General features: G+C 54.2%; 1 protein-coding gene across 1 annotated transcript; it reads left to right on the top strand.

Moving 5' to 3' along the window:
- Nucleotides 1–1,135: 1,135 nt before the first annotated feature.
- On the top strand, nt 1,136–3,125 carry KCNA5 (potassium voltage-gated channel subfamily A member 5). Its single transcript, XM_079937039.1, has one exon. The coding sequence runs from the start codon at nt 1,302–1,304 to the stop codon at nt 3,093–3,095; it is 1,794 nt and encodes a 597-aa protein (XP_079793165.1). The 5' UTR covers nt 1,136–1,301; the 3' UTR covers nt 3,096–3,125.
- Nucleotides 3,126–12,224: the final 9,099 nt, after the last annotated feature.

Raw genomic sequence — 12,224 nt, 5'->3', positions numbered from 1 at the left:
TCAATCTCATTTTCCTCATCTGTAAAAATGAGGATAATAATATTAAGATTTGTGAAGTGCTGAGAATAGGCCTGGCACAGCAGAAGGGCAAAGTGAGTATTGGTTTCTATTCTACTCCTGAGAATTCTCCAGCCCTGGGGACTCCACAAGCTCCCGGGCACCCTCTCCTTAAGCAGCGCCACCCTCTTCCCTACCCAAACCTCCCTGCGGCCCCCAGCTCCCAGCTTCACCAGGCTAAAGGGCTCTCACCAGGATCTCTTTCTCCCTCCACCCCTTCCCTGTCTATGGTTTCTACAAATGAGCTATGTGGAGAGAGCAGAGAGGTTGTGTGTTGCAGGAATATGAAGGCAGACAGCGAATCACCAGACTCAGCTGCCTGCCTGGGGCTGCCCCGCTGACCACCGCTGTCTGTGCTGGGAATCAGGGCTTTCCCAAGGCTAAGGACAGGGAGATGCTGTAAATTTTCAGTCAGTTACCTTTTGACGAAAATGTATGTAGGGAGATGGGAAGAGAGATGCTTCTCCGTTGGCCTGGAGATATACACATACACGTATATATTTTTCAAGGTCCATAGCTCTGCCCCGCCCCCTCCTGTTTGTAATTCTTCCTAAAGAAGAGAGAACCCTCATTCCTCCAAAGGAGAAATGTAAAAAGGACTGTCTTTTCTCATACTCCGACTCATCTCGAAGTCTCATCCCTCCAACCCAAGACAATTCATTTCCCCTAGAGTCCACTCGGCGTCCAGCGGGTGCCCAGGTGAACTGAAATCCAGAGCTTTTCTCATCTGGTTGCCCTGGGAGTTTCAGCGCGCTCTCGGTACAACCTGTCCCCCCATCCTCTCCACTCCCTCCCTTCACCCTCCTCCCTCCCTCCCTTCCCAGCCTTCCTCCCAGGCTGCGCCCAGCTCAGCCCCTCCCTCCCTTGCCGGGGGCCCCAGCTGCGTCCTCCGGGGAGACACCCGCGGCCTCCGGGCCCCCGAGGGGAGGCGCGGGGAGGAGCGGAGGGCAGGAGGCGGGGAACTGCGCGGGGTGGAGGCCAAGCCTGGCGGCTGGAGGTTGCATCTGCTGGAAGGTGGCTTTTGGCTGCTTGGTAACGGGCTGCCAGAGTCGAGAGAGGCAGAGAGCAGGGCAGCGGCTTCCTGACGTCAGGACCGAACGAGGAGAACGCGCCAGCCCCCCAGCCCGCCCCACAGCTGGGCCGGCCGCTGGTGGGAGAGGAGCCCGGCGCGGGGCGCCCAGCAGGGTGAGAGGGGGCGCCGGAGCCGGTCCGCAGGGGCGCAGCATGCCCCCCGCCCCCGGGCCATGGAGATCGCTCTGGTGCCCCCGGAGAACGGCGGTGCCATGACCGTCAGGGGAGGAGAGGAGGTCCGGGCCACAGGGGGAGAGCTCCGCTGCTCCCCGACGGCTGCGCTCAGCGATGGACTCAAGGAGCCAGCGCCAAGGGACCGCGGCGGCGCCGAGAGGGGCGCGGACCCGGGAGGCCGGCCGGTGCCACCGGTGCCCCAGGAGCTGCCCCGAGCTAGACGGCTGCCTCCGGAGGACGAGGAGGGACAAGGCGACCCCGCTCTGGGCGTGGCGGAGGACCAGGTGCTGGGCTCGGGGTCCCTCCATCACCAGCGCATCCTCATCAACATCTCCGGGCTGCGCTTCGAGACGCAGCTGGGCACCCTGGCGCAGTTCCCCGACACGCTCCTGGGAGACCCCGCCAAGCGCCTGCGCTACTTTGACCCCCTGAGGAACGAGTACTTCTTCGACCGCAACCGGCCCAGCTTCGACGGCATCCTCTACTACTACCAGTCGGGGGGCCGGCTGCGGAGGCCGGTCAACGTCTCTCTGGACGTGTTCACAGATGAGATCCGCTTCTACCAGTTGGGGGACGAGGCCATGGAGCGCTTCCGAGAGGACGAGGGCTTCATCAAGGAGGAGGAGAAGCCCCTGCCCCGCAACGAGTTCCAGCGCCAAGTGTGGCTGATTTTCGAGTACCCCGAGAGCTCGGGTTCCGCACGGGGCATCGCCATCGTCTCGGTCCTGGTCATCCTCATCTCCATCATCACCTTCTGCTTGGAGACCCTGCCTGAGTTCAGGGATGAACGGGAGCTGCTGCGCCATCCCCCGGTGCCCCACCAGCCCCCTGAGCCCCACAGGGGGGCCAATGGCAGCGGGGAGGCAGCGCCTCCCTCTGGCCCGACGGCGGCACCTGTCCTGCCCAGGACCCTGGCTGACCCCTTCTTCATCGTGGAGACCACGTGTGTCATCTGGTTCACCTTTGAGCTGCTGGTGCGCTTCTTCGCCTGCCCCAGCAAGGCCGAGTTCTCGCGAAACATCATGAACATCATTGACGTGGTGGCCATCTTCCCCTACTTCATCACCCTGGGCACCGAGCTGGTGCAGCAGCAGCCGGGGGGAGGAGGCGGCCAGAACGGGCAGCAGGCCATGTCCCTGGCCATCCTCAGAGTGATCCGCCTGGTCCGGGTGTTCCGCATCTTCAAGCTGTCCCGCCACTCCAAGGGGCTGCAGATCCTGGGCAAGACCCTGCAGGCGTCCATGCGGGAGCTGGGTCTGCTCATCTTCTTCCTATTCATCGGAGTCATCCTCTTCTCCAGCGCCGTCTACTTCGCAGAGGCCGACAACCAGGAGACCCACTTCTCCAGCATCCCGGATGCCTTCTGGTGGGCAGTCGTCACCATGACCACGGTGGGCTACGGGGACATGAGGCCTGTCACCGTGGGGGGCAAGATCGTGGGCTCGTTGTGTGCCATCGCCGGGGTCCTCACCATCGCCCTGCCCGTGCCCGTCATCGTCTCCAACTTCAACTACTTCTACCACCGGGAGACGGACCACGACGAGCAGGCAGCCCTTAAGGAAGAGCAGAGCAGCCAGAGCACGGGGGCAGGACCGGCCGGCGGGGGCCAGCGGAAGGCCAGCTGGAGCAAGGCGTCCTTCTGCAAGGCTGCAGGGCCCCTGGAGAATGCAGACGGATCTCGAAGGGGCAGCTGCCCCCTGGAGAAGTGTAACCTCAAGGCCAAGAGCAATGTGGATTTGCGGAGATCCCTGTACGCCCTCTGCCTGGACACCAGCCGGGAAACGGATCTGTAAGGAAGGCCCAGGCAGACAGCTGGCCGTGGCCCGGGGACAGCGGAGGCCTCCTGACCCTGGGGATCTACTTTACGCCGCAGAGCGTTTCAAGCCCGCACCGTAACCTACGTCTGTCCCCCTTCTTCCCCTGCTCCCCTTCTGCCTCCCCACCGCCACCTTGATCCCCTCATTTTCCCCCTTCTTTCCATGACACGAAGGGTCGCCTATTTTTAAAAAGTACCACATTCCGTGACGCAGGAGCTGCTGAAATGGTGAGCACTGTGAGATGGATGTATTTGTCGCCAGTGTCCTAAACCCAGCAGCGGGATAATCCAAACAAAAATGACTGTAAATAGCCCAGGTCCCCAGAGATTTTGTAACCCACCCCCCAACCAATATCCCTGCGTTCCAAATTTGCTTTACATATGATTATATTTGTGTATAGGGGAAAATATTATTTTTATGGCTGGCGAGTGGAGTTTTGTACAGTAGTTCAGATGGAGATATTTTGGATATATTTTCAAGACATATGTTGTATTTATGGAAGAGAAGGTTATTGTGATGTTCTCCTGTGATACTTATATTAGAGCCAGAGACCCTGGTCCGGTTTTTCTGGCTCCTGTGTCTGCAAGCCTCTCTCTTTCTTGAGATGTAGTGTCGGTGCTTTGCGTCTAGGGCAGGGAATGCTCTGGAAGAAAGGCAAGTCTAACTTTTCCTGTGCGCCTTAAACAATGCTTGCAACTTTCTTCAAAAAGCATTTTAATGATGGAAGACTTCTGATAATTCATTCTCTTGATTTTCATCCCAGGAAATAAAATATTACTTAGTTGAGGCAAGTGTTAGTTTTTCTGCAGCTGATGTATCTTTGGAAATTAAAAAAAAAAAAGTCTGTCCCTTGCTGTTTCTGATTCTGGAGTCAGAGCAAACCCCGCCTTGACTGGGGCAGAAAACTTGGAAAGCTCATGATTTGATCATCAACAACTCTTTGCTGAGCACCGCCCCTCCCGCCCCACCGCCCCGTACCTTGAAGATAGAGGGGTGAATTCTGTTTGTCTCAGGTTTTCAGGACACAGGCACGCCTGGGTGGCCTTAGATTCAGCCATCAGCATGGAGTGTGGATGGAGCAGAAAGGCAAAGGATGACCAGACCCTCCTCCCTCCCTCCACCCCCCACCCCCGCAGTCCCGCTGTGGTCTCCTGGGGCTGGGTTTCCCAGCCTTGGTCTGCAGGCTTTAAGCCCTTCTTAACGTTGTTCTCAGCAGCTCTGAGGAACAAGCCTGGTTCTCCCAGATACGAAACCTGTCTGCAAAAGGGCAGCCCTGGTGTGAAAATCACAGAGAGAGGCGGCAGCACCTTCTTATTATCCTACCCACCCCGTAAACTGTGGTGCAGCTGAGAAGGATGCTTTGCCTTTGTGGTGGCGGAGGTGGCCCGAGGATGGAAGGATTTGCTTGTCCACATTAAAGGCTGGTTTCTACAGATTGTAACCTTGCCCCGAGTAATCCCTAAACTCAGAACAAATCCCTTTGTTCCCTTGTCACTGGATGATTCTGGCAAAACATCACAGTAGGTGTAACCCTGGCTGCAGTGTCTCTCTGGGGGCTTAGCTATCCGCGATGGGCTCCCGATTCCTGCTGTTGCTTTTTCTGTTGAATAATCCAGAGACTGGTGGTTTGGCATTCTCACCAGGTTGGGCTGGTGGTCCACAGCCACATGGCTCCCACGACAACAGTGAGCTTGATGCCTAGTTCTGGGGTACATCCAGGTGTGCGGGGTGGGGAGGAGCGGCGGGGGGGGGGGGGAGGGAGGATCTAGGAAATTGATGTCTGGGGATTGTGGATTTCAGTGAGATGCCGTCGCAGGAATAAAAGCCAGTGTCCGTGACTGGCCAGAATCATTTCCAGCGGGGAGCTGTGAACAGCACATCTGAGGAGGAAACAGAAGGATTGTGCCTGCGGGGCTCAGTTGTTTTTCATTACACACCGGAAGTAAAGGAAGGAGGGCAGAGGCAAGTTGTTTGTTTATAATTTACAATCTGCCTAAAAGCGGGGCATCTTGCCAAAGCTCTCCTCCACACCGTCTCACTGCCAAGCCCTCTAAGGCCGCGAAGCGAGCGCTTGTGGTTTCACGCACCCCTGCTGGCTGGGACTGGGGGTGGGCACGACTCGGGCTCCACCCTCCCTTGAAGAGAAAAGAGAAGGTGCCGCCTTTGCCCTGAAGGTCATTTCCTTTAGGCTTGAGCAGCAAAGAGAGAACTGCGCCTGCCCGGGTCTTAGATGCGTCCGGGTGCCTGACAGGTGTTGGTTCAAATAGACTGGCTGCCTCTTTAGAATGTCCAGTAATGGGTACCAGCTTATACAAAGCCTCAGGGATGAGATCGTTAGTCTCTCTGTTTCGTGTGGGAGGAGGGGGCGCTGCCCTGCAGGTTTACAAAGGGGATCAAGGCGGTTCCAGAGGGACTCCAATCCCCTGCTGCAGCTTCCCATCCTGGAGGCCGGTGGTATCTGTCCTGGGGCACTGGGAGGGCACCCGAAGGCAGTGCAGGTATTTCAATCTCTCTGCCTTCTCAGTCCACCTGCTGCTATGATTCTGGAAATGGCCCGCTGTTTCACTCCAGCCTTCCCAGTGGTTTCTCTGTTCACGTGATTGGCAGGAAAGGAGGACGAATGTCAAGCCTTTTACCCAGGTCACCCGAGGCAAGGGGCCCCTTCCTGTCCTCTCTGCCCCTCCCTTTCACTGCTGTCATTGATTTTCCCTCCCGAGGAAATTAGATCAAGTGGCTTCAGCCGAACCTTTATCCAGATGTTCCTTCTGGGCTCCCACAGCAAGAAACCATCCCTGGGTTTATAATCCACCAGCTTTGGCAACCTCCACGCAGAGGCAGAAACGCAATGGTGTGGTGTGTCTACGTAAAGACATGCTCTCCCGCAGAGCATGCGGACCCCGGTTTGTCACCACCTACTTTTTCTTCTCCTGCCCATATGCTCACTGAACCCTGAACAAGGGTAGGTTCGGAAAGAAAAGTCTTGTCACGTGCTTTAAAGCCCCAGCTCCCTGATCTGCCCTGCCTGGGACACACTCCCTGGAGGGAAAATGAAACAGAGGACCAGCCCTGGAGGAATCTTCCGGTAGGACTGGGCTGTGACTTATTCTGGCGTTAGCCATAGGAGCACTTCCAGGCTTGGAGGGGATGAAGCAAAGTGGTTCTCTTTGGAGTGGAGAGTCCCCTCCAGAGATGGCAGGCTGAGCGCAGTGAGTGTGACCCTGGGGTGCTGTCCCCTTGGGCTGACCTCAGCAGCCCATATCTGCTCAGCAGCTGCTCAGTGTGCTGGGGATACTGGGACACATATTAAGATGCTGTCCCTGCCCTCATACGCTTCCAGTCCCATTGGGGAAGCAATCGGTGTACAACAAATCAAATCATGCAGGACAGGGTGCTACCGAGTGCCTTGTAGAGGATTCCAAAATGAAGTGGGATGGGTCAGGAGGGGGAGGGCGAGGAGGAGTAGAGAAAGAGGAGCTTCTGGAGACCGTGAAGGGTAGCTGGCTAGAGAGGAGGGATGGGGTCCAGGGTTACAGGCTGATTGATGCCTTTCCCCAGGACCCCAGTAGGAGTCCTGAGTTTATCAATGGCAGGGGGACTCAGCAGTTATTTAGGGCAGAGATTGGCAAAAGCTCCGAGAAGAGCCAGATAGTAAATATTTTAGGCTTCGTAGGCCATGAGGCAAAACTGAAGCTGTTATTGTAGGTATTTATATAACCACTGAAAATGCAGTCACTTAAAAATGTTAGAACCAGCCTTCGCTCGAGAGCTGTACATCCCTGTCATAACCATTTATCCGTCACACCGAGGCTGCCTCCTGGGCATCCAGTCATGCCTGGGAAGCTCTGACCTGGCTCCCTGATTTGATTTTACTTCACTGAACTTGCATTTCTTGCAAATACCACCCCTGGCTTAGGGAGGGGATCTGAGGCTGGGATTTCCTAGACCGGGGAAGGCTTTATGAGGAAGACGGAGCTATTTCTACCTCCTTATGAAAATTAGATCTTTCTAGGTGGCTGTGAGACAGGCTGCTTTATTTCTAGGAAGGAGGAATAAAATGCCCAACTGGACATTCTGCCCAGGGCTCTGGGCAGTGGGGTTCTCCCCCAGAGGCTGGCGGAAGTGGGCCCAGGTGGCCAGAGGATGGCTTCCTTCTCCTTTTGGCCCTAAGTCTTTTCCTGGACGTGACATCACATTGGGAGCCTCGAGGATGCCCTTGCCCTCTCCCTCTTCAACTGGCTCTTCTCTGGCTGTAGAGATGGGCCTGGGCTGGCAGGGCCCCTCACAGTGTGCGTGGGGGGAAGATGGGAATTGGCTCCAGCCCACAGGCCTCCAGACAGAATAAGATGCTTGCCACCTTCCCTTTTAATCGGCCGGTGTCTTCTAATGTCAAACTTTGCACCAAGCAATGTTTCAGCTGGAAGGAACGTTGCAGATAATCTGGTGGGTCCACTCATTTTAGAGAGGGGCAGGCAGAATCCCAGAGGGAAGAGGCCCCTTACCCAAGGTCACCGTAGTTAAAGTCAGCTGGGACTGGAACAGTCTCCCCCGAGCCCTAGGCTGGATTTCTCTGTGTGGTCCACTCTGCTCCCTCGGCGTCAAAGTGTCCCCATTCTCATTAAAGCTGCCCGACCTTCCCTCTGCCCCCCCACCCCCCCAACATGGCCACCCCACCTCCCAAGGCACGTTCCTGCCGCATCAGTTCATTTGTATCCAGTTTGCCTGTGAGGGCTGCCTCCTGGGTGCTTGTGAAACCCTGACCTGTCTCCTCCGATTTGATTGGACTCAACTCAACCTGCGTTTCTTGAGAATATGTCAAGGCAGTACAAGCAATGGAGACCCAGCTCTGTGATGGCCTGGTTCTCACATGCAAGCAACTCACTGTACAGGAGGAAAACAGAAAACTTCATCATCCAGTGTCCTTAATACCCTCATTCACTCATTTCTCCATTCATTCAACAAATATTTATTTGACAACATTATTTACTATGAGGCGGACACCTTGCTGAGGCGCTGAGGCTGACTGGCAGGGATCTCCCCTGGCTGGTTTCCCAGGTTAGTGGGGAGAACCAACCATCAACGAAGCAAATGAATAAAGAGATCACTTTTTTTTTTGAGGTTTGATGATTCTTTTAATTAATTTATTTCATTCACAAGTCCTCCCTCCCTTTGGCCTTTATTTTTTTTTTATTTATTTTTTTTGGAGTATAATTGCTTTACAGTGGTGTGTTAGTTTCTGCTTTACAACAAAATGAATCAGTTATATATATACCTATGTTCCCATATCTCTTCCCTCTTGTGAAGAGATCACTTAAAAAAAAAAATTTATTGGAGTAGAGTTGCTTTACAGTGTTGTGTTAGTTTCTGCTGTACAGCAAAGTGATTCAGTTCTACGTGTACATATATCCCCTCTTTTCTGGATTTCCTTCCCATGTAGGTCAGCACAGAGCATTGAGCATCACTTTTAAATAGACGTAAGAGCCAAGGAGGAAATGAGCAGACTGTAACGTGGGGACGGATGTGCTTTTTTAGAGGAGGGTGACGTGTACTGGAGGCAGAAGAAGACATGAAATGAGGTGAAGAGTGCGGGACAGGGACGTGGGGAGCCTGGGGGCACTAGGAGGGTGTGTGTGTTTTCCTGTACAAGCAGAGGGCTGGTGGAGACAGATGTGGGGGTGGGGGAAGGGAAGCCAAGGCCCCCTGGAGCTCCAGACGGCCTGTAAATCCCAGCACCGCCTCAGGGGCCACTCACCGCTTTGGAGCAGGAAGCTGGCCCTGCCCTCCAGGTGGCATCCCCCAAAGAGACGCAGCAGACGACGTCACCAAGCAAAGCACAACGCGGATTCCCGCTGCAAGGCTGACGATGGGTTCCAATCTGATTTTAAAAATTTTAGAGGGTAAGTCAAGGCCCTCAGAGGCCCCTTTGATTGTTTGGCCAATGAGCAGGAGACACTGGCAGATTTTCTGAGCCGTTGCCGAAAATCCAGCCGGAGCCATCTGGGGCTGGGAGGCAAGAGGTGGGAGCAGGGAGGCAAAAAGCCCTGGAGGCTAGAGCTTCTAGGGGACGATTCTAAGACCAGCAACAGGAGCTGAAAAATCTAAGAGGGGCTGAGGTGGGTCCGGAAGAAAGCCTGGTGGGAAAGCTGAACTTCTGCAAGCAAAGCCTGTCGTTGCCTGGAAGTTCAGAACGAACCTCCACGTGTACCTGGATGGTGACCTTGGCTTGGACCCCACGAGCAGCTCCTCTGCGCTTCTTTCAGACCTGAAGAAGCTCGGAGGACAGCGGCTTCCCCCTTCAGCCCACCTGCACTCCTCACTCCTTCCAGGTAGGCACCGGTTCTTTCTTGCATGTGTGGGAGCCCCTCCTTTGGGGGACACGGAGAGACATGGGCTAAGGACCCGGAAGTAAGCGCTGCCCGCCCGGGAGATGTGCTCAGGGCCTCCCTCCTCTCACCCTGTGGTCCGTGTCCTCTCCTGCGTGACGTCTGTGCCCAGGAGGAGTCACTTCTGCCTCCTACAGGTGTCTGGCATCTGCTGGCACAAGCTAGCCAGTCTTGGGTACAGTGGTGGGGACAGAAAGGAGACCGATTCTGCCCTCAGGACACTCAGAGACTGATGTGGTCAGGCGACACCTGCCTGTACACGAGGAGACACGTGCAAGAATGCAAGACTCATGACAGGGACTTCCCTGGTGGCGCAGTGGTTAAGAATCCGTCTGCCAATCCAGGGGACACAGGTTTGAGCCCTGGTCTGGGAAGATCCCACATGCCACAGAGCAGCTAGGCCCGTGAGCCACAACTACTGAGCCCGCATGCCACAACTACTGAAGCCTGCATGCCACAACTACTGAGTCTGCGCTCTAGAGCCCTCAAGCTGCAACTACTGAAGCCTGTGCGCCTAGAGCCCGTGCTCCGCAGTAAGAGAAGCCACCGCAATGAGAAGCCTGGGCACCGCAACGAAGATTAGCCCCTGCTCGCTGAAACTAGAGAAAGCCCACATGCAGTAATGAAGACCCAATGCAGCTAAAAATAAATAAATTAATTAAAAAAAAAGAATCATAGCAAACAAAACTAAAAATAAATCCCAAGAACCAGCTTGAAGTGTCCCTGGGAAATGTGATTGTGCGTAAAGGTTTGGGGGGTGTTGATCTAAGCCCAGGGGAGATATTTGGGCTGGGACTCCTGGGAGAAGTGATCTCAGAAGCAGAGTGAAGGAGAGAGAACATTTTTTTAAAAAAAATTTTATTGGAGTCTAGTTGATTTACAATGTTGTGCTAGTTTCAGGTGCACAGCACAGTGAATCAGTTATACATATACATCTATCTACTCTCCTGGAGATTCTTTTCCCACATAGGTCATTACAGAGCACTGAGTAGAGTTCCCTGTGCTATACGGTAGGTTCTTATTAGTTATCTATTTTATGTATACTAGTGTGTATATGTCAATCCCAGTCTCCCAATTTATCCCTCCCCCGCCCTGGTAACCATAAGTTTGTTTTCTACGTGAGAACATCATTTAATGCTTATTAATCTACATCTTCCCCGTTGTCCATCCTCCCGCCCCTGGGAGCCCTCCTGTCAACTCCCGCAGCCCTCTTCTGTCACTCATCGCTCTGTCCCTTGAGTGTCTCAGGTTGGGAGGCGGCCGGCTCACAGCACACGGTGTCTTGTGCCTCGCTGGCTGTCAGCTCCTGAATGTGGCCTTTGATACAGGTCAAACCCATGTGACCCCACAGTGAGACTCGACAGTGACCTTGCTGAACCCTGAGTTTTACATGGAAAGAATGAGCTTCGCCTTTTTTTCTTAAGTCTTCAGTTTTCCAGTGATTGGTCTCCTGACACATCCGAAGGCTGCTTTTAGGAGTCTTCAGCTTCTTATTTTGATGATCCTATAAATACTGTTTCAACACAAGATCTACTCTTTGGGAACTTCTAGGTGCTTGACTGCGACGCTATTGCAATGTCGTGTTTATCAGCGATTTCCAAATCACTGTGATAATAGAACTGAAGATTTAGACAGCAGCTTTGCTCCAAAGAGTGCAAACTGCTGTCCCTGTGGCATGTTTTGTAAACAACTGAGATGACTCGAACACGAATGGGTACCTCTTGGTGATCCATGCCAGTGACAGGAAACACACAGAAGATGCCCATGTATGCCTGCGTGCTTTCCTCCCCAGCTGCCAGCTGATGAAACTTCCTATTCCTGCAACACTTTGCACTTTTAAACGGATGTCCCTTAGGAAGTGGAAGCGAGTGGTCCCAATTGTGCTTTGGTGGCCAAGGCACCTAGTTGCAAGGGCGAATTTCTCACGGAACATCCCGGTTGGACCGCTGACTGTAGTTTATGCTTCTGTTTCTCTCTGCGTAGTGTACACATTGTTATCACATTATTGTTTATTTTTCTTCTTGAGTTGTAGTGAAGTCACCTGTAAATCTCACATCATTTCCACATCAGTTTTTTTTTTTTTTTTTTTTTTGCGGTACGCGGGCCTCTCACTGCTGTGGCCTCTCCCGTTGCGGAGCACAGGCTCCGGACACGCAGGCTCAGCGGCCACGGCTCACGGGCCCAGCCGCTCCGCGGCATGTGGGATCCTCCCGGACCGGGGCACAAACCCGTGTCCCCTGCATCAGCAGGCGGACTCTCAACCACTGCGCCACCAGGGAAGCCCCCGCATCAGTTTGAAATTGTCTGAAATGGCAAAGTCACCTCCTCCTCGCCCTCCTGTGTTCCTTTCACTGTCTGCCTCTGGTCCACCCTACATAAACTTCCCAGTTAATCTCCCCAGAAGACAATCCATGTGGTCAGGTCATTCCCAGGCTCCTAAACTGAAATGAGTCCAGTCCGTTTAGCCTGACTTTTGAAGTCCTCCATGATGCGATGTTAACCCTTCCTTTCCAGCCTTTTCTTTGTCTACCTCATCCACCCCCGAAGACACCTATGCTTCGTAGCTGCGCTGGACAGACTCGGGGCTGCAGCTGACCCCACCGGTCATCCTCTTGGTTGGAACGTGGGTGACTTATTTTCACCCACTGAAATCCTACTCATCCTTCAACGCACACCTCAAGTGTCTGCTCCTCAAAGGGCCATCCCCAGTCTGTCCAGTCCAAAG

Source organism: Stenella coeruleoalba (assembly GCF_951394435.1).
Source record: "Stenella coeruleoalba genome assembly, chromosome: 11".
Taxonomy (NCBI): Eukaryota; Metazoa; Chordata; class Mammalia; order Artiodactyla; family Delphinidae; genus Stenella; species Stenella coeruleoalba.
This window is presented reverse-complemented; position numbering and strand designations above follow the sequence as displayed.

Coding starts and splice junctions, on each gene's coding strand:
- KCNA5 (XM_079937039.1), top strand. CDS start 1,302: ATGGAGATCGCTCTGGTGCCCCCGGAGAACGGCGGTGCCATGACCGTC.